This window comes from Ceratina calcarata, unplaced genomic scaffold (assembly GCF_001652005.2).
Source record: "Ceratina calcarata isolate Rehan_Ccalc_2016 unplaced genomic scaffold, ASM165200v1 scaffold435.2, whole genome shotgun sequence".
Classification (NCBI taxonomy): Eukaryota; Metazoa; Arthropoda; class Insecta; order Hymenoptera; family Apidae; genus Ceratina; species Ceratina calcarata.
This window is the reverse complement of record NW_017167275.1, coordinates 16,088-37,727: the sequence shown is the minus strand read 5'-3', so window position 1 is coordinate 37,727 and position 21,640 is coordinate 16,088. Positions and strand designations below refer to the sequence as shown.

Sequence of the window (21,640 nt, the reverse complement as noted above, 5' to 3'; positions counted from 1 at the left end):
CTTCCCGCATTTATCCGCATCCACAACGAATGAGCGCGAACATTTGAATAAAAAAGATGGTGCATTGATCAGTCGCAGGCCGTGTGAAGTTGGAAGATCGCTTCGATCGCGAATCGCGAATAGACTCACCGTGGTCGTCGTCGAGAGTCGAAACCGTCGAAACGCGATGAGTATCGAGATCGAGCTGATCGTGCTAGTAAAAGTCAGTAAAAGTCAGTAAAAGTTGGTTAAAATAGTGCAGGAGGAGGTTGTCGAAAAAAAGATCGTTCTATGCGCGGCGCTCGGCTAGCATCGAAAGTGATCGAGGAGGCATGTCACCGCACCGATCTTTCTCCGCGGAAAATGTAAATAACATCTCACAATTCCTATCCGACGGCTCGTCATTTTCTACGTATCTCTACTTACTAAGTATCTCTAATTGACACTGATAACTGGTGTACCGATCGAACTAATAGCACGTAGCTAATAAAAAGAACGCGTGACGTTGAGCGCAGGGTACGCGAGCGTGATAACCCGCGCGCGACCTCCGTACGCTCCGTACCGGGGAGAAGATCGCGTGAGATCAATCGCGATCCGTTCTCTAACCTTCTGCGTTGATCGCAGCAGCAGTAGTACATCCGTGAACGTCCGTTTACCCGTCCGTTCGACGACACGTTCGATCGGCAGAAGCGTCTGCTACAACAAACTCTCGGTAAGAACCATGAAAAGATTGGTCAACGACGTCGATGACGCCGTCACGGAGTCCCTTCACGGCTTGTCTTTCGCATATCCACAATTCGAGTATCAAGTCTCCCACAGAGTCGTTTTGATACCCAAGGTATTTAAATTACATACTGCTACTACTACGACCACTACCATCATCTGCTTAAATAAATAATTGTGCGTATTCGTTCGCGCCGATGCGTACCTACGGGACCTAAATTGTAAATCGACATCTACGTAGGCACGTTTTTGTACGATTAGGATGTTTAGTACGACTTTGAAGTCGTACGGCACATCGTACAATGGGCGGCCCACGTCGAAGCAATCGGCGAGAGGAATACTACGCGACAGCGGCTCGTCGCTTGTTGCGTAACGATATATCCCTATCACTGTTATTAATTGATCGCGCGTTTAAAGATGCGTAGTACATGAACCAGGTGCCTCGATCATCTCACCGGATCCGACCGAATAGAAGGACTAACGATTCGCGCGCGCGCGCGCGCGATTTCTACTTGCGTGTACGAATTGTGTTTCAGCTCGAGGATCGGAAGAAAAAAGTGTCTCTGATATGTGGCGGCGGAAGCGGTCACGAACCATTCGCAGCGGGTAAGTCGAAGGCGGTTTACTTATTGCTATAACGGAGAAAAGACGAGAACGGATGACGGCGATGATTCGAATTTGTCGGCAGGCTACGTTGGACGCGGTATGTTAACCGCTGCTGTGGCAGGTTCGATTTACGCCGCACCACCATCGATGCACATATCGTACGCGATAGACCGTGTCTCCGCACACGATAAGAGTAAGTATCTACATACATTGCATACGTGTACCAAGTATTCGTGCGCGTAGTAACGAAATCTAACGAAATCAACTGAATGTTGGTCGTCGTCGCAACCTTTTTTTCCAGCTGGAATTTTGATGATAGTTCCGAATTATACCGGAGACTGTTTAAACTTTGGAATAGCCGTCGAGCGAGCGAGGCAAGAGGATTTGAACGTAAGTCACGACTATGGACGATATGCCGTGCATCGTTACTGATACACGATATACGATGATATACATGTAGAAGAATTGAAAGTTTACGTACAAATGACCCATCGATTCAGATTGCAGAGATAATCGTGAACGAGGATTGCAGCATACCAAAGGAAAATCTGAGCTTGGCCGGGAAACGTGGTTTGTGCGGAATCGTGTTGATCGTTAAAGTAGCTGGTGCGTTAGCTGAAAACGGCATGCCGCTCGACGAGATCTCCGAGATCGCGCACCGCGTTCTACGAAACATGGCCACCTATTCGGTCGGAATGACCGCCTGCTCGATACCCGGTCAGCGTCGTCGATAAGTGTCATCGTACTATGTATCATACTTGTTGTTGTTGTTGTTGTTGTTGTTGTTGTTGTTGTTAGAACTGAAGTACTATACTGGTAGTAGCATACTGGTATGTGTAGTAGGTACAGGACGAGTCACGCGTCGGTTCACGTGTCGTTTATCATTAGGTCAGCCTCCGATGTTCCAATTGGCGGAGGACGAGATCGAACTTGGAATGGGAGTTCATGGAGAGGCAGGACACGAAAAGAGGAAGATCGCTCCGTCGAGCCAGGTAGTCGCGCTCATGTTGGAACGGATCTGCGGCGCGCTGTCTTTGAAGAGCGGAGACGCGGTCGCGATAATCGTTAACAATTTCGGCGCGTTGAGCCAACTTGAACAGGGAATCGTCGTTCACGACGCGATCAAACATCTCCGTAAGTCTTCGTCGTTTAGTTCTCTACGTATTACTTACCTATTACGAATTATGAAACAGCCCGTAAGGATCAACTGCTGCCGATCCGGATAATTACATACTGTATGTATGGTTACAGGAGGCATGAACGTGCAGCCTCTTCGCGTATACACCGGCCTGTTGATGACGTCGTTGAACAGCGCCGGGGTGCAGATTACCGTTTTAAATTTACCCGAGAGAGACAGGAATCTGTTTCTCAGTTGTTTAGACGCGCCCACCGATGCTCCAAAGTGGCCTGGCTGCGCGTACAGTGTCCCCGACGAAAGCTCGACGACGCGGCAGAAGGTCCGTCAAGATTCTGTGGTGAGAGTCGTCGAGAGGCGGGGAGTCGAGGTCGGTCCGGACATGCAAACTTTGATGCAACGATGCGTGAGGAGCGCTTGCGAAGCTCTCATCCGAGAAGAAGATCGTCTGAACGATCTGGACAGAGGCTGCGGAGACGGGGACACGGGATCGACCCTTAAGAGACTCGCTACAGGTTCCGTGTTATCGTCTGTTTTTATCTAACCGATCCGATTAGCAGCAGCAGCAAATGTTGTCGTCGCGTTGGACAGTCAACGACGACCATCGGCTACCTACCACTCCGTAGTCGATGATCGTCCAGTCGACCGTACTACACGCACTACTATTACGTAGACACATTATTTTTACAGAAGTCCTGAGGAAATTCAACGAGCTTCAGTTTTCGCATCCGTCAGCAGTTTTCTCGGAACTGGCTAACATCGCCGAGGAACGAATGGGTGGCGCATCCGGTGGCCTCTATTGTTTGTACTTGACCAGTTTGAACGCAGAACTGTGCGTGCCCCAAGTTGACGGCGGCTGGCTGAAACTTTGGGCCCAAACGTTGCGCACGAGTTTAGAAATCGTGATGAAATACGGAAAAGCGAAGCCGGGAGATAGATCGATGGTAACTATTGGTAGTGTTAGTACGATCCTATCGGATCGCGTACACTTTGTCCTGTCTGTAGTATATAGTATACAACGATGTTACGTCGGATCGAAAGTGAATATTCGTTCGTTCGTTCGGTCGTAGGTCGACGCGCTTCACGCGTTCAGTGAAACTTTTGAGAAGACATTGGACAAACCGTGGACAGAAATTTGCGATGCGGTGAAAGCAGCAACTTGGCGAGCATGTGAATCGACCAAGAACATGAAAGCCAGGTAAGCCGACCGTTTTTATCGACCGTTATCGATGAACGTTCATTCGTACGGTTCTGTCTACGCATGTATACACAGTTAGTCGTTAGTTAACAGTTTAACGTATCGTATCGTAAATTATGACGAGCATAGGGTAGGACGAGCCAGTTACGTCAGAGAGGAAGAATGTTTCCAAAAGATGGACGCTGGTGCGTACGCGGTCGCAGTCATCGTCGATGCCATAATGAACGAGATTAGAACTGTGTTTTAACTGCGCCGCTTGGAACGAGACGTTTTCGGCTGCGGGATGGAAATTTCGCTGTACTTGGCTATCTCCGTGCAGCAGACACGTGTAAACGTGATGAAACTTTGCTTCGTTTTCGTGTTCTGTAAACGTGAATCTGTGCGATGATAAATAAAATTGGTCCCGAGAGATGAGAACCTACTTTGCCCAGGTCACAACGGTCAACGGATTTACGTCCTTTCGCGGCCCGATTCGAAGGTAAGCAAATGTTGAAAGGAAATTCAGCTCAGCCACGGCTCGAAACGACGAGAAACGGCGACGACGGTGACGAAAGCGTGTAATCGCGCGGTATCGCTGCAAGAAACAGACGGGTACGTACCAGCTTTCACATTGGTGAAAAACGTTCGCGTCGACCGAAGCATAAATAAGGAGACGCGCGCGCCGTCGAGTCGAGCAGGTTAAATTATCTTGGCGATCTCGGCGGCCGCTTGTGTTCGTTGGTCAGCAGGTGTCTCCTAGTACGTCATGTTCAAAACCACAATCGTTTCGCACTTGACATTCTTCCGCGTCTTACAGTTGGTCGTAATTATCATTGTTTGCGTTGCACACGCAAGCGGAATGAAACGCGAACGGATACTTCCATCATCGGGTCCTGAATCTGCGCGTAACGAATTCTCCAAACTATCTCAACAGTTCGGACGAGCGTTTTGTTTTGTCGATGAGAATCGAGTGTGACACGAACACGTACACGTGACGAAAACCGCGCGAAAACATCGCTCGTCCGAGGCTGATCATAAAATATTTTCGTCGCTGTAATTGCTTGTTAAACCACCTCCGCGTTGTTAGATGAGCCCGGAAGATTCAGGAGAAAGTGGAACGATCACGACCACGACCACGACCACGACCACGACCACGGGGAGTCTAGTATATCCGCGATAAGCAAACAACTTTTCCAGTAAGTACATATATGTATAAGTAATAATAACCGGAATACCGTGAGAGATGCATGTCACAAATTTCAAGTTACTTACCATGCTTTACCGACGACGACGACGACGACGATGACGATGACTATAAATTTCCTTCCGCCGCGATTTTCATACGTCGTAAAATTGTGGCGATCTACTCTGATTTCGCAAGGCGAGAACAGTTAACGTCGCAACAACGTTGAATTCATCGCGCGAGTATACAAGACGCGATTCGTCTGTTCCCTTTCCTATTCCTTTTCAACTGAATTTCGCCGTTTCGATCGTTTACATCGGTATTCGATTATCGTTACCTTACTGTACTTGCTCACTGCTTATTAGTATGAAAGTGCCATCCCATCATCCACTTATCCACCACTCATCGTCATCGTCGATCGTTGCCGTCGTCGCATCGCTTATCATTACCCTTGCTCTATCCGCGTCCGTACTTGGTACGATCCCGTCTTCCCGTTGTACACGCTCTATATACGTGTGAATCACGCGCGATTCGTTTACTCGAATTCGAGAACAAAGCAAGATAATGTGAATTGCGGCGTTATTTAGAGATATTTTTACCGAACACGGAAACGATGATCGATTACAATTCGGTTACGTTTGCGAAAATCCTGATCAATGGGAGCAAAGATTCGAAGAAAAAGATTTGCGAAACAATCGTCATCGCGGAAAGGTAAGCACCAATTGACGATGTCATCACGGGGACATATGGAAATATAAGTAAATGATCGCCGCTCATCGATTTGTATTAACGTGTGTGTATTGTACAGGTAAAATGGGGAAACGTGGACGGTGGCTACGGTGAACATTATTGGGACATAAATTACAAGTAGCGTATCCGCACACACGACCTGTTGCTTTCATCGTTATTTTCCAACTGCTTCGAACTAAACCCAGTTGCTACTAGCCAGCTAGATCTGCTGGATAGACTTGTGTGAAATAAACATACATGATGCTACCTTTGAGCGCTTAGTTAGAGCGTATGCTACTGGAGGTGGTAGCACTCCAACGGTAACGCGCGCGTTACCAGGCCGTACAAAGGGACAGCTAATCTCAATCTCGTGTTATCTCTCTCCCTAACTAGAGAAGCCTGTCAGTCGGAGAGAAATAGCGAGCAGCCAGTCGTGGCGCAATTAGAGAGAGATAGCACGGGATCGAGACTAGCTATCACTCTCTATCTACGAAACTGGTAACGCGCGTGCTACCCCCAGTAGTATATGCCGTATATGCTCGAAGGGTGCTGCTGCGGTGGAATGTTGAGCGTGCACGAAATGTTGCGGAAAGAAAAGTACGGACAGTTGCTGACAAGTAAGTATTGGAGGAACGATAGATCCTGTGATAATTAGACGGTACTTCGGGCGGCTGCGGCTGCGGCTGCGGCTGCGGCTGCGGCGGCGACGGTGGTTGTTAATGATTCGGGATTGCGATCGAAAGGCGCGTCCCGCGTGTGATGTAAGATATTAAATAAATGAGTAATTGATTCGTACAGCGAATATATTCAAACATACAACATCGTTATTATTACATCGATAATCTGAATTGTTGTTGCGTTAACGTCGTAAAACTTGTTCCGTAGTGTGTGGGCGCGCGAGCGCATATATGCGTCGCGTGTTGCGTGTACGCGTATGTACGAGTGGTGTATGTACGGGAGTTTCGTCCAGAAACGATAATTTTGTCTAACAAACGAGCGATCGAACAAATCCCAAATATTATTGCTGCTGAAGAGGAGTGAAGACGGTTTTGTGAAAGTTATAAATAACGTCATGTTTCACGTACGGTGGAATTTTCCTCGAATCGATACGAGAATCGAAAACAAATATGTAAAACGCGCGAGTTAGCTTTTTCTCGTTTATCAAATCTTATATACGTGTACATACATATGTGTAAAATGATAAAATATCATCTACGTACATATACAAATAATGTGCCGCGTCCAGACAACTGATGATGGTGGTGATGGTGGTGGCAGCGGTGGCGGTTTCCTGCCCGGTTCTGATTTTCAATCCTTGGACCGAAGCGAGCGTGTAAACAGTATATTTCATCTTTGATCTCTTTCTCGGATTTCCTTTTTATTAATTGCAAGTAGTACGCGGCGGCACGTGGGCGCGTGCGTACCGTAAGATATAGTGCACTCGAGGAGTGCGATTAATCGTGATTGCAGCGAAAACGATTCGCAACGATCGGTCGGAACTACGTCATCGTACCGACGTCGTCGACGCGTTACGAACAGTTTTACGATGATCGAATGCGATCGATATCGGTTACGAAGCCTGCCGAAGCTACTCCAGGGTAGCATACTGGGTGTAATTGTCTGCACGCGTTCAAATAAATACACGCGAACCGATAAAATAACGAACGATAAATGCCCATGCCCAAATCCTGTCTATTTAACGCGCTTCTCGCGTCGAATGTGTGACGTAGTACTCGTGTTATCTGCGTAGCGCGTGTAGTATACTACGTATTTTACTACCAGAAATGGTATAAGTATAAGTACGCGCGCGGCAAACATCTTATCCGCCACTTATCCGCTGAAAGCGCGCAGTAAAAGTACGCGGCGGTCCATACAAAACGCGATGTAAACGCGTACATTTACTTCTCTGTGGTATGGTACGTAAATACGCAATAATAAAAATTTCGTATTAAACGTTGGTAAAAAAAAAACGATGATAGAAAAACCCTTATTAAATGCTCGTTCCATCTATTTGTTACAATTACACGACGCTGGAAATGACACATTTACTGTTAATATATCGTTTCTAAATTATCGATATTCTTAAAGCTTCGTTTGGCACGTGTGATTAGAATGTTTACTTCAATACGAAAGTATTAGAACGCGATCTTCTTAACGCGAAAGAACCGGTCTCTAGCGCTCTTCGTCTTGCTCATTCTTTCCCATTTTTTCCCTCCTTTCTTCGTCGTCGTCGTTCCAACTTTCCTATCCTCGCGGCGGCGGCCTATTCTTTCCATTCGTTGTGCACGCGTACGCTACGGTCATGACCGAGGCGCGCGCGCACACACAAACATACACGTTCTTTCTATGTCATGTCTGCTTTTTCCACCGTCTTGCTCGTTTTCAGGTTCTCAGTTACTAATTACACACACACACACACACACACACACACACACTTAAAACACTCATTTACAACTGGACTACTATTTTTCGAAGATGATACATACATCGAGCACGTTCGATTCTCGAATAAAACACGCGCGAGAGATGTCATCTCTCCGTCTTTTCTTCATTTCTCTAAGTGTTTATTCGCCTTCGCGTTAACGTTTTTATACTTAGGATTCGAATAGATTTTGTATTTTTGTGCGGTATAGCTTTGTAGGAGGTTCGTAGATATCGGTCAGTTTTCAGTTCCAGGAACGCGGGATAAACAAGACGACTTGAAAAGATAGTCGGAACTAGCGTGGAGGGAGAGCGAGAGAGAGAGAGAGAGAGAGAGCGTCTGTCGGTGAACTCAGCGTTGTCGTCCTCTGTAAAAAATCAGTCAAACAACGTAGCACGACGCTTTTTAATAACTAACTCTCGCGGCGACGGCGAATCGAGCTTTCCTTGCGATTTTCGTTTCGCATTGCAAATTTATAGTTGGCCGACGTAATTACCGATAGCTCGTTCGTGCCCTTCCCGCAATGAGTAGCTGTGGCTATTAGCAGCAATCGTCTGGTGTGAACGTTTACGTGAAACGGGAAGGCACAGGGGTATGGAGCAAAGCTGGGGGGAGCGGGGAAGAGCGGAAAATGAAAACTGACCCTATCTTGTAAACAGTAGTAGAAAAAAATTCGTTTCGCGACAAACCCGACGACGATGATCCGTGTCTAATCTTAAGTACATAACATGAGTGGTTGTACGTCGTCGGACGATGTCGCCGTGACAAGAACCAACTTTTGGCACTTTGACACTGTTTCGCGTGCGCGCGCTCTTGTTTACGTGCGTATTATTTATACGTAGTACGTTTACCTCCAGCTTCTCGTATTTCTCCACTTTTGTACGTTTCAGAAATATTGTGTATATTTATAAAGATTATTTTTCATGGCAGTATTCACGCGTCGTCGCCGCGTTGCTCGTAATACGGAACTGCCCGCCGCCGCCGCCGCCGAAAACTGGATGGCGGGCGAGCGTTTTCGAACGTTCTTCCTGGATCAGTTCTGGATTCACCCACCTGATCGATCGGACTCAGAAACAAGACTCGGACTCGAAACAAACGAGTTGAGCGCATACTCGGAGTTCGAAATCGCATCGTGGTCGTCAGCGATATTTTGGAGGGGCGGGCGGTGGTACCGTAGAGCGAGCACTCGCGTACATCGCGAACGAGACCGGAGCTTGCTGCATCGGGCAGAATCGAGACGCGAAGGAAATTAGGAGTCTTCTCGGCAACGTTCAAGCTTTTGCCGGACCTTTACCGGATAATCGGTAATCAATCCGGCATGTGCGACGGTCGTCATCGTCGTTCTGGTCATCGGCGGCGACGGCGGCGGCTCGATACGCGTGCGAAGGAACGATTAAAAAGAATAAGAGAGAAAAGCGCGTTCGTTCGCGCACGCAACAAATGCGTACGACACGTACGATACGTTCGCGCGACTGTCCATCTGCGTCCTCCTCACCGTTGGCACTCGCGCCTCGCGCCTGTGGAGGCACAGCAGGCGATCACGCAACGACTCGTACTCGCTGCTCGCCGCTCGCCGCTGGTACGTACGTTGCTCTACACTTGTTCACCACTTGCCACTGTCACCAGCCGCAAGCGTTTCTACTGATGTCATCCTCTGTCGGCTGTGGCACCCCTGTGTCTGTTGTGCCACTTACACTTGAGAATCCTTATGTAGGTTCGTCGGAACGCCGCGTTACATAGAGCGTAACACATCGGGTTCACGGTACTGTTCAGATAACAGAGGTAATAGAAAAAGTCCCATAGCATCTGCGGTATGTACCACGAACACGCCGTGATCGATTTGATCAGTACGAGAATGTTGTACGGCGTCCAAGTGATTATGAACGCCAGCAGTATGGCCGACAACGTTCTCGCCGCTTTGCGATCCGCTTTCTTCTCTGGCAACTTCTTCTTCTTGTTCACGACCGTCTTGTTCACGGGCACCGTCTTCCCACCACCACCACCACCACCACCACCACCACCACTGGTCAACGCTTTCGGGATATTCTTCGTGTTCGTGAGAGGAATCCGAATGTCCGGCATGTGCGACGGTCGCCTGGTGATCGTCGACGGGCTCGTCGATTCGTCGCGATACATCTTTATGCTGGGACCCTCCGTGCTGCTCGCGTCTCGTGGCGGAAGCCGAATCATAATCGTGTAAACCTATGCACAGACACGCGACGATGACTACGCGAGAAGGAGGGATACGTGCGATTCATTCGATCTGGTTTTCGTTTGCAACTATCATACGATTCGCTCGGTGACTTCAACGCGAACAAACGCGACTAACGTCTAAAACAACAGCATACATGCGAACGTAGGAACACAACAAGAAGAACAAGAAGATAGAAAACGTACGGAATCGGTGGGAATGCTTTTTATCAGCGATTCCCCGGATTTGCCAAACTTTTTATACTCAGTGGCGTGATGATTGTCGGCGACGGCTATACCGGTCGGCGTCTTCTCGACGGTCACCGTCGTCGAATGAATACCGCTCAACGAGGCGGACCGCGAGACCGTACCCGTGAGAGGAGTTTCCACCGACAACGGCGTTATCGCTTCGTCGTAACCGTGTCCGGTCCGACTGCTCTCCGCACCCTCAATGTCTTCTTCGTCTTCGTCGTCCTCGCGGCCGCTGTGCCACCACGCGATGCACCATATCTTCAACCACATCCACGAAAACGGTCGATATTTCTGCAACAATGTTCGCAATCATTGTTCGGTTCCGGTTCGTTATCACGCGTCCGCCTCTTCTACTACTTCTACTACTACTACTACTACTATTACTACTACTACTACTAGTACTACTACTACTACGCCTGCGCTTACGGTAATGTACTTTTTGCGAAAACTAAAACTATGGCTAAGAATGAAATTAAAAACGAATTCGATTGGTCTCTCTGGTAACGCGTACGTAGTAGGATAAACCCGATGACGGTCTAGTCGAATTGAATAATTACTGGCGGGAACAATTACCGTTTTGTATTGAGGATAATGTTTCTCTAGATAAGATACCGCGATATGCGTCGCGTTCACATCCTCGATTCCAGTGCTCGATTCGCTTCTTGGCCTCCTGCCGTCCTCCAAGTCCAACGCTTCGTCGCTAATTACGGAACGGAAACAAATCGACATGTACTTTCCAAAGTTGATTCGAACGATGATCGCGTTGCTGCGCCCGTGCCCGCGCCCCGCAACCGAACATCTTTATCCTCCTCGATCGCTACTCGATTATCGGCTCAGCTCTCGCGTCGAACGGGCGATAGAGCGTCTTACATGGAGCGCTTGCACATTACACGATTCGTCGGGACACAGTCTCCCTTCGCCTCGTGTCCAAATGACGAAACAAAACAGAAACAGAAAACAAAGGGACGTGCACTCGCGCCTACGCTCTACCTCTTTCTTTCTCTCTTATTACGCGGCGTATCGTATCATCAGCATGTTCCGTCGCGCGTGCATATGCGCGTCTCATACCGAGACGCTGAGTCCTACACAGATAGTACTGGATGTTGGACGTGTTTGATGAAAAATATAAATACACAAATGCTTGAATCGAGCGATCGAGTTTACGCGAAAGATGAAAATCAGTGTTTGAGCGTGGGAGGGAAACGACGGAGACTGAGACCAGAGACTGGTGAAAACGGAATGGGACACGAAAAGGGAAAAGAAAGGAAAGGAACGCATAGAAATGAAACGAAAAGAAAATACATAAAAATCGTGTTCAATGCGCATCAATATAATATAATTACGGTCACGTATAATCGATCATGCGTGTATCGGCGTATAACAACGACGACGACGACGACGACGAATAATCGTAATAACGCGTGGAATAAAAATGATAAAGCACGGTACGTAATGTAACACGTAGACATATGTATGTATGCGTGCATGTATATTTGCGAACGGCGAGGAGGCGGTGATTCGCTGAAAGAATAACAACCGGGTGGGGTGGCGCCGATATCCGCGATCATTATCGCGTTCGTTCCACGATATAGCAAATAGATGTTTGTTTAGAAAAGTAGTCGGACAATCAACCTAGAGTTGCTCCGTTTACTGGCGTCTTGTGTTCCGCCGCCACCGGCCTGCAGATAGGGAAGATCCTTTTGCCTCTTCATGGTCTCCTTCCATATTCGCCAGTAGAGAATGATCATCACCGACACGGGCACGTAGAACGCGGCGATCGCGGTACCGAACGTGATGTAATGATTCGTTTCGATGAATTGAATGTAGCAGGCGTTTACGGGCACCGTTCTCTGACCCTCGATGTACGGCCAGGCGTAGATCCACGGTGGCCATAGAAGCAGCGATATCCCCCATGCGCACGCTGTAACCGAAATGGACGAAGGTACGAATGATGGTAGAACGTGGAACGTTTTCATACTAAAAAAAAAGCTGCTCAAGTCGCGAGAATAATCGACCGACCGACCGACCGACCGACCGACCGACCGACCGACCGACCGACGACGGATCGAAGAGCCGGGGGGCGGGCGGGAGTTAAAGGGTGGACGGCGGCGGCGGCGAGGACGACGACGATGGGAACGGAGGGAAGTCGCGCGCCGCCGCGTTCGAAAAACAAGAGGAAGTCGCGCGCGATTGTATACGCGCAGCGCGCGGTAACGTTACTTGCCGATCATTATGGCGGCCTTGGAGGTGGTTCTCTTCACCCGATAGGTGAGGGGCCTGGTCACGGAGAAATATCTGTCGAAGCTGATGATCAGAAGATTCAAGACGGACGCGTTGCTGGCCAGGTAATCCAAAGCTAACCACGTGTCGCAAATGTGGGGACCGAGAGGCCAATAACCGAGCACGGTGTACAACGTGAAGAGTGGCATCGAGATCAAGCCGATAGCGAAATCGGCTACCGCCAGACTGAACAAGAAGTAATTCGAGATCGTCTGCAGCTGTTTGTCAATCTTGAACGAGATCATCACCATTATGTTACCGACCACCGTGGTCACGCTGAGCATAACGGCGATCATCACTATGATCACGCGTCCCCATATCCCGTAGGTGTGTGGCTCTCCACCGCAGTCGAGACCGTTGCTGCTCGCGTTCGAACTCTCGATCTCGCCGCCGCCGCCGCCGCCGCCGCCGCCGCCGCCCCCGGTAATCTCGGAGAATTCGTCGAAAACATTGGAAATGTCCAGCACGGCCGAAGTCACGTTCATGTCTGTGTCGTGCTGGTGTGCGTGACGAGCGTCTTTTCGCGCCTATCGCCGAAACGAAGACTCTTGTCTCTTTTTGTCCGCGCGTCCGTCACCGTGTTCAACCGTGCGCGTCGCGCCGTCGTCGCTCCACGCACGTTTTACAAGCGAGGCGGCGGACCTTCTTCGCGACGACCGCAACCGGGTTATCGCTCAGGCAGTTTTCTTCTTCTTCTTCTTCTTCTTCTTCTTCTTACTCTGTTTTCGGTTTCTCTCTGACGATCGAACGTGACTCTTATCCTAGTTTGTCCATCGCCAATCGCCCGTTCATACCGCCCAGTATACGACGCAGTCTATGTGCGTACTAAATTTTCTTCTTTATCATCCAGCTTATCGTCGTCTATCAAAAATCCGTCGTCCGTCGATTCAACGTATCACACGACGTTCCGACGACGCGGCGGACACTTTCCTCGCGATTTCGGTTCTTGGTTTCCGTCTGCGTTTCGCACTTCTTCTCCTTCTTCTTCTATCCCTCGTCGACAACTTAACATCGTCGTCATCATCATCATCATCATCATCATCATCTTCTTCAACGTCTTCGGTCGTCCGTCTTTCCGTTTCATGACTAGCCGATCTTTTTCTTCTTTTTCCCTTTGGTCGTTGCTAAACCGTTGCCTTCGTCTCTGTTCGTCCACGGCCCTCGATTTCTCTCAAACTCACCACCAGAACCTCTATCTCCTTCCCTTCACCCCTTCTTTCTCTCTCTTTCACTCTATTTCGTTTTTTCGGGTCTCCTCTCCGCGGAGCGGCTACGACAACGACGACAAGGACGCCGACGACGACGACGACGACGTCGACGAAGACGACGACGACGATGACGACGGTGATGCGTACGAGTTCTTGTTCGCGTGCTTCACGCACTCGAAAACGGTCGACGCGTCATTTTCCCATCGTCGTTTGGAACATCCTTTCTCCAAATCCGACCTATTTATTGTTCTCCTCGCATGCAGAACCAGCAGCAGCGGCGAGAACGACACGCGACACGCGACGCGACGTACGCGCGCACGCACGCACGTACGCACGTACGCACGCACCGATTTCAGGTTCGCCTCTGATGTGGACCGTGGTGAACGTTTACCGCCAAAGCGTAGAGAGACGAACGAAGGGTGCGTCAACTGCATACCCTTCTCAGCGGCCGCATCGACGGCGCGTCATCTGTCAACAAATAACAATCGTATAAGTATGTATGCGCGCGCGCGCGCGCGCGCGTTGGTGGTTGGATCGCGGCCGCGGTATAGTATATGCACGTACGTATACGGCGAACTGTACGTAGGAGTACGTCTCTAGTAATCTTTGGATCTCTCTGTCTTTTACGCGACTCGATCGAAATGAAAATTAAAAAAGAAAGATAAATCGATATCCGTTACCGGCTAGGCGATCCGTACCAATGTCCAGCAGGTTGCCACTGCCATCGCCGATGCCAATAGTATGTTCCGGTACGCGGCGCGAACAACCGTCGTCGTACTCATTGCCAGACACGGCGCCGTAACGCCGTAACGCAGAGTCGATCGGAGAAGAACGATCATTTTCGACGATGCTTACGACAACCCTGTCAAAAGCGGTTACGCAAGTATTATTCGTTACCATTTTCGCGCGACTCCGTTTCATTTATAACTTGGTAGGTATACGTAGACGCGCGCGCATACCGAGTTTTCGAGTCGCCGAAACAACTAACTATCCCGTCGTTAGATAGATCAGTCCGATTCCACTTTCTACCGGGGATCGTCGACCTGATACACAACTTGTCGTCGCCTCCGACCTTCACGGCTACCCTCCTATCCTACACACAATACGCGCTTACACGTTAAGCTGGCTAATCGGTTCACGTACACCGCGAGTTTAGCGTTTGTCGTTCTTCGAAACAACTAAGAATCTACTACGACGACGACAACGAATCGATTCGATGATCTGTGTGACAAGACCATCGTTCAGTCAGTCCCGAGTAGTCTCGAACAGCAAGGAACAGGACGAAACGATGCGGCATCCGTCGCGGGGACCGCGTTCGTGTATTCCGCGACGTTTTTACTAAAACAGACCACACATAGCCGGTAGCTAGCCGCTGGACGATGAACGCGATACATGTATGTACATACGAACCATCTACTTTGCCCGTAACTCCTTGTATTTTGGCCGCACATTTTGCTCGCTCGTCGTCGACTGTTAACGACGACAATACGTAATCCTCTGCGTTTATTTTCAGCCAAAATACAATAAATTGCACGCAGTGTACAGTAGGCAGCAGAGCTACATTGCGTATCGCGTATCGCGGAAGGTCGGGTATTATTAAGTGGCATAGTGGTTGCGCGTCGAAAGCTCCGCCACGGTAGTTCTCCTTATGCGAGTTATAAATAATTTTCCGATATCGATATTGTTTCATCTTCGCACGCGTAAGCGGCCACGATCCAACATCCAACGGCGAGCACGCGCGATAGTTCTCCTCTGCCACTTCCTCTGCCACTGCCTCTGCCTCTGCCTCTGCCTCTGCCTCTGCCTCTGCCTCTGCCTACGTATCTACCTGCTGCTGCTCTCCGTCTATTTTCTATAGTCTATTACGCATTAAAAATATCGTCTCGAGAGAAAAGATCGTCCGCCGCTCCGCACCGTTGCACGTAGCTCCGTCGCGCGTTGCCTGACTAATGGTAAACCGCTGGCTATAATAATCGTGGCCTCGTTAAGGATGTATTGGCTATACAGTCAATCCCGAAAGTTTATGTACTTTAGAAACTCATTTTTTAAAAAGAAATCAGACGTCGGAAGAACATTGCTAATAATAAACAAGAAAAAAAAATTTTCGATTTTTCCGAGATTTTCCAAGGGAAAATTGCATCAGACTTTTCTTTTAGAGGACGACGAGATCTACAATTTCCATGTAAAAATTTTTCGCTAGCGTCAATAGTTTACGAGTAATTTGCAAAAAACTGTTTTTTCGTTTTTCGTCAATAACTCGTAAACTATTAATGCTAGCGAAAAACTTTTATACAGAAATTGTAGATCTCGTTATCCTCTACAAGAAAGCAATTTCTGTAATTCTCAAGAACTGCAATTTTCCCTTATCTTCAAGGGTGTAGGAGTTATTGAGGAAAAACGAAATTTTTTTCCAAAAGTTCGCCGTTTCGACTGTGGAATGGTCGGATTTTGTCAACATCAATAAAATGCCAAATAATCATACGTGACTCGTTAAATATCGAAGTTAGAAGGAAAACAACTTTTATTTGAAGCATTTTTCGCAATTTTGAAAAAAAAAATTTTTCGTCAGCGTCAATCTTTTTAGGACGTAGCTATTTATTATTAGCATTATTCTTCCGACGTCTGATTTCTTTTTAATTATAGGAAATGCGTTTTTCTAAGGTACATAAACTTTTCGGATTGACTGTATAGCCAATACATCGTTGACGACGTCCCTGTCGATAGAGACGGACACACGTATGTGTGTAAGCATAGCAGCAGGTATAGGCAGCAGCAGGTACGAACGAAGAACGAATGTGAAAACCGTCGCGTCGCGCGATAATGGTTTACGATCGCGATCTATTTACGAGGCAAGCTGTGTACGTTCATACCACCCTACCTACATCTCGTATGCTCGAGCCCTATTTATACGTATGTATCCTATGATCGGCCACCGTCAGCGTCGACGCTTTCTTACCGCGGCAGCCCATTTTTTCGTTGTGCGTAGCAGTTTCACAGTAGCTCGAATCAGTTTTCGAGACAGCGGGCAAATCAGGGACGAACGACCCTTTCCCTATTTCTGTTCTAGTAGTTTTTGAACGCGGAGAAAAGTCGATAATTCGACGCACCTGACCGTGTGATCGCGAGATACGGTCGAGAGAAACGGCGACGTCGACGACGACGAAGCGACGCGAAATCATCGGCACCACGATCATACAACCATTTCTTCGGGTTGCTCGTTCGGATAGCTGGCGCTATCATGTTGCTACCGTACGCTCTCTACACCCTATATCTACACACCGATCGCGTTACGCGCTGTTCTTTTCGCCGTATGGTTCCGTACTTACTGCAGCTCGCGCGTGTAATCCAAGTTGCTCAACGACGTGACATCGTGCGTCGCGTTCGTTGTCGCAGCAACGATCGGACGATACGTCGGCGGATCCACCTCTTCCGTTAGCATGCCACAAGCCGCGCCGTCGTCAATAGCGTATCACCACCGGCTGCTGGCCGTCCAACCACCGCGGCGGTGGGCATCGGTATCGGGATGGACATGAACATTTCAGGCGTCGCACCCCTCGATCAACTCGATTTCCCTTCTCTGTTCTTCAGCGATCGAATTCAGCCTGTGGAGTCGCATTCTCCGGCGACGATTCCAAGTAGCGTTTCTCACAGACGCCCGACGCGTAACGTGTACGATACTCCTCCGGTGCAGCCGGTGCGTGGTGTCTCGAACCGTACTATTGCTGTGTGCGGCGTTCAGGAAGAACAGACAAAAAAAAGAGACGCGCGTAAGTAGGTTGTTAGAAGATTTCTGACTACGGTCGACGCGGGAGTCGGAGTCGGGGAATCAGAGTCGAGGTCGGGGGAATCGCGGGAATCGAGAATGCAAAAAACGATGACACACGAATCACGTTGCCTGTCGCGTATCGCGCGCCCAAGACTCGATCGTTTGATCATCGTCGACGTTTTGTCGCAGCTGGAAATTAGAACGTAGACCGTATATTACTTGTAACACTGCGTACGTAAATCGATATCGAGACCGGGCGATATCGTGTACGACCAAAAAATTGGATTTCCGAATCATTGGATCTCGGAAGTGTTGGAATTTCTCGCGCGCAGAGCATCGCGCTTTCTTCCAACTCGCGTCCATTGCGACGCGCCCGTGTCGCGAACCTCAGTGAACACTCTCCGTCGAGAGAAGCTGCCGCCGACGGAAACATCGCGTCTCTAACAATAAGTCATTGAAACTACTTGAAAAACCATACGTCTGTACTCTGTATCGCGTATACACGGGGTTCGGTACGGCTGCGGCGGCAGCACGGCTCACATCAACGGGCGCAAGCGGAGTTAGTGGTACGAAACCTACATGGTCAGACGCGGCGACCAACGACGCGGCGCAACGAACGAAACGTACGCGTGTTCTCTCGTCTCTCCCGCTGCGCCGCGCCGCCGTCACGATTTAATTATATCGATGTTACGTTCGACAAAAAATTAAATACACGGCACAGTTATCAGTGTATTGGCAAAACCTCTCTCCAAATCGCAACAAGCTACACAACATACTACGTACCCGGCGGATTCAAGAGATTAAGTCCGACGAATATTAATAATAATAATTATAACACTAATAACGTAGTAACGATATCATTGCCCTTTTTTTTATCAACTACGCAAAATAAAAACATCGCTAGCAAGGATACCCGTGTAGTGAATGACGATGAAAACGAAAACATCTGAAGAGGTTCGGACACGAACGAGTCCAAAACTCTTTGCCTCGACGAACTCGTTGCAAAAATGATCTAATGAAAATCACGCCCATCGATCAGACATCGTTCCGCGATGCGAATGTAACCAAGTTTGAATATAGACGACGACGACGACGACGACGAGGACGAGGACGAGGACGAGGACGAGAATGACGACGACGACGACGGCGGCGACGATCCTAGAACACAATCCGTTGTAAAATATTGATAGATCATGCAGACGATAGGAACGCGCGGCACGAAACGAATTTGGACTCGCGTTGGGTCATCGTCGAGATCCAGATCGAAATCGAAATGAGATAACAATGAAACAACAATTTCTCCCATCACATTTTACCTTGCTCGGCGTGGTTTACGTATAACGGTTGGCCACTCGCGTAAAACAGATCGGTCCCTTACAAACATCCCGGCGGTACACAGCAGTAAATTCTCGATTTCTTTCGTTCATCGCGTAAGGTATTCTCACGGTTATTCGTTACTCGCTACATCGACAGACAAAGAACAGAAAGGTGTTGAAAATGTAACGCGGAACACGATGTATTCGATCGATCACTGATTTGATCTGGTTGCTAGAATTCGAGCGAAAAAGGCGTGGTAGGAGATTGAACGACGGCGACGACGCCGACGACGACGAGGAGGACAACGACGATCACGGAAAGAGGATCTGGGTGACGAGGAAAACGAATGAACACAAATGAGCTCACAGGTGTTATCTGTCGATGATGAGTCGCGGGCGGGGATCGACGAATCTTTCGTCGAGGGGTGGGTCGATGGGTCGCGCCACTCCAAGGGATCCGACTTCGCGAAGGGAATGAGACCTCGACGAGAATACGACTAGAAGACGTGGGTATGGCAGTGACGACGGCGACGACGGTCCGAAAGCAGCGAGAAAACGTTTGACGAGTACCGCGTCCACCGGCGTTCGAGGAGCGCCGACAGCGAACGAACCGGGTAGTGTTATGTATTGGTCCGGTGGTCGGAGGTGATCCCTGGACGGGCCGTGGCCGTTCGTAGGACGAAACGAAAACGCATACGATCTATGCGATCGAAAGCGACCAAGATGAAAAATCGGTGTTGGTCGGCGCGTATCTGCCGAGGCGAAAACAACGATGGTAATCGGCGGGGAAGGGTAGCGAGAAACTCGGTTTCGAAACTTGGTACTCGTCGTCGTCGTCGTCGTCGTCGTCGTCGTCGTCGTCGTCGGAACGAGCCAACAACGGTGCTACTACCGCCGCGAGCAGGGTGTGAACCTGGAAAGAGCGCACGAACGCCGATTCGTTTCCTCGCTCGCGAACGATGGCTTTGCACATAATTCGGATATCACTGGCATCCAGATGGCCTCGTCTATCAGGCGACGAACGAACAGAGGCTAGACGAGACGACTATCCGCGAAATTCTTCTATCGTGCACGTATCTCGAGTGTACACGAGAAAACTGTATGTAGTATGTACCAGCAGCAGCAGAGTACCACTCCGGCCCGATTATCGGTCACGCACACACATACACGCAGACGTATCCTCGAGCACGCACACACGACGCGTAAGCTCTCGGCACGCATGCACGGAGAATCCGCGGCGGCGGCGGCGGCGGCGGCGATGGCAATGGGAAAGATGGGCAATGCCGGCGGGGAAGGCAACGACGGTGGGGACGGTGACGACGGAAGGGTCCTGCACAGTGGCGATGGTGGCGTTTAACTAAATCTACGCATCGCACGCGTCCAACGCAAGGCTGCAACGAGACCAATATTTTTGTTCACCGATCGCACGTTCCCCGTGTCCTGTCCGTTATGTTCGGAGTCTCTCTCGAGCCCTTCGCGAACCTATGGACGGACAACGCGCGACGTGCGCGAGATACACGCGGCGGCGAATCTGGAAAAGACCGATCACACGTCTGTGTGCCCGCGTACGTGTGTAAATGCGCGAGAAAGGATAAACGAACGATTATTGCAAACTGAATAAACTGATAAAAGAAAACTACGGCACGTATACGTATGCGTATGCGTGCAGCAGGTTTTTATCTATAGGCAAAAGGGGAGAAAAGTTGCAGTCGCAACGAAAGGAGCGGCCGCGGAAGGCAAGACAGTAAACGAACAAATGGGGTGGGAATATCGTGGAGGTGGAGGTAGGAGAGAAAAAGGGAAGAGTAGGGCGACAGAGAGAGAGAGAGAGAGAGAGAGCGTCAGAAAGGCGCGCGCTTGTGTGTGAGAGACAGATAGAGAGAGAGAGAGAGATAGTGAAACGGGATCAAAGTAAGGGACAGAGAAGGACGCAGAGACGATGATTGCACGAGGGATGCGTTCGCGACGGAAGTACGAGGCACACTACTAGTAACTAAGGGCGTGGGCAATCGGAGGAAAGCCGGTGTGAAGTTCCCGAGGTTAGACGACTACATTGATTTTGATTTTCGAAGCGCGCGCACGGGCGGCCGTTCCGTGTTCAATTCCATCCGCGTTCATAGATGCAAGCATGGAACGTACTGTAGTAGTCATCGTGTCGCTGACGATCTTCATCGCGAAATCAACGTTTACCGTTGACTAGGCTCTGGCCAGACACGGTATCCGGTCGTCAGCATTCGCGGCTTGAACGATTCTCTTTCTCGTTCGGTTCTTCTACGTTGCTCTTGTCGGCAGCGGGAGTGTGATTCAGTGATTCTTTCTACGATTCGCAGCGAGCGTTGTCTCACGCCTAATCCGGTCGTACCAAACCATTTGAAGCGAAAACACGAGTACGCGCGTCTTTCCGTTTAATCGCGTGAATTATATAAAGTATACCTGTCTGTCGAGCTGCCTGCCAATCGATCGCACACTTGTTGTAAAATAAAATATACGAACAATGCCGCGATAGGTTTTGATTATCACGCGCAATGAATTGCCAGACCAGCGTAACCAGCGGCAAGTGTAACAATACATATGAGACACCACGGGCAAACGACCCACAAATTCAACAAATGTCCCCTTGCCCAGGCAGAGAAAGAGAGAGAGAGAGAGAGAGAGAGAGAGAGACATATAATAT

The 21,640-nt window shown here is 49.3% G+C and overlaps 4 protein-coding genes across 16 annotated transcripts in view; 3 read left to right on the top strand and 1 right to left on the bottom strand.

Annotated features, from left to right (window-relative positions):
• The first annotated feature begins 108 nt into the window (after positions 1 to 108).
• On the top strand, positions 109 to 4,050 carry LOC108626944 (triokinase/FMN cyclase). Of its 4 annotated transcripts, none has more exons than XM_018027905.2 (11): positions 109 to 344; positions 607 to 817; positions 1,239 to 1,308; positions 1,391 to 1,501; positions 1,610 to 1,698; positions 1,809 to 2,025; positions 2,197 to 2,442; positions 2,560 to 2,958; positions 3,134 to 3,387; positions 3,514 to 3,641; positions 3,771 to 4,050. In XM_018027905.2, exons 1-11 carry the CDS (start codon positions 271 to 273, stop codon positions 3,886 to 3,888), a joined length of 1,917 nt encoding a protein of 638 aa, XP_017883394.1. In that variant the 5' UTR covers positions 109 to 270; the 3' UTR covers positions 3,889 to 4,050. The 4 variants fall into 4 exon arrangements, with proteins under 4 accessions (XP_017883394.1, XP_017883393.1, XP_017883395.1 ...); XM_018027904.2 differs by having other exon boundaries at positions 604 to 817; XM_018027906.2 differs by having other exon boundaries at positions 110 to 344; positions 604 to 691.
• Positions 4,051 to 4,145: 95 nt separating this feature from the next.
• LOC108626950 (uncharacterized) lies at positions 4,146 to 6,219 on the top strand. The gene is made up of 4 exons (XM_018027933.2): positions 4,146 to 4,525; positions 4,708 to 4,816; positions 5,391 to 5,514; positions 5,612 to 6,219. The coding sequence occupies exons 1-4, from the start codon at positions 4,387 to 4,389 to the stop codon at positions 5,672 to 5,674; spliced, it is 435 nt and encodes a 144-aa protein (XP_017883422.1). The 5' UTR covers positions 4,146 to 4,386; the 3' UTR covers positions 5,675 to 6,219.
• Positions 6,220 to 6,317: 98 nt separating this feature from the next.
• mAChR-A (muscarinic Acetylcholine Receptor, A-type) lies at positions 6,318 to 20,947 on the bottom strand. 9 transcript variants are annotated; one of them, XM_026815193.1, is made up of 8 exons: positions 19,859 to 20,947; positions 18,564 to 19,111; positions 17,211 to 17,606; positions 12,621 to 14,352; positions 12,029 to 12,317; positions 10,970 to 11,096; positions 10,352 to 10,687; positions 6,318 to 10,156 (listed from the first exon to the last, which is right to left on the bottom strand). In XM_026815193.1, the coding sequence occupies exons 4-8, from the start codon at positions 13,159 to 13,161 to the stop codon at positions 9,602 to 9,604; spliced, it is 1,848 nt and encodes a 615-aa protein (XP_026670994.1). In that variant the 5' UTR covers positions 13,162 to 14,352; positions 17,211 to 17,606; positions 18,564 to 19,111; positions 19,859 to 20,947; the 3' UTR covers positions 6,318 to 9,601. The 9 variants fall into 9 exon arrangements, with proteins under 9 accessions (XP_026670994.1, XP_017883401.1, XP_017883405.1 ...); XM_018027912.2 differs by having other exon boundaries at positions 18,967 to 19,111; XM_018027916.2 differs by lacking the exon at positions 18,564 to 19,111.
• Positions 14,920 to 21,640, top strand: part of LOC108626949 (toll-interacting protein) — a 12,193-nt gene continuing 5,472 nt past the window's right edge. The window contains exon 1 of one of the 2 annotated variants that reach the window (XM_018027932.2): positions 14,920 to 15,278. In XM_018027932.2, coding sequence (XP_017883421.1) covers positions 15,264 to 15,278 — 15 coding nt within the window. In that variant the 5' untranslated portion in view covers positions 14,920 to 15,263. The remainder of the gene's footprint in view (positions 15,279 to 21,640) is intronic. The other variant, XM_018027931.2, reaches the window with a different exon arrangement.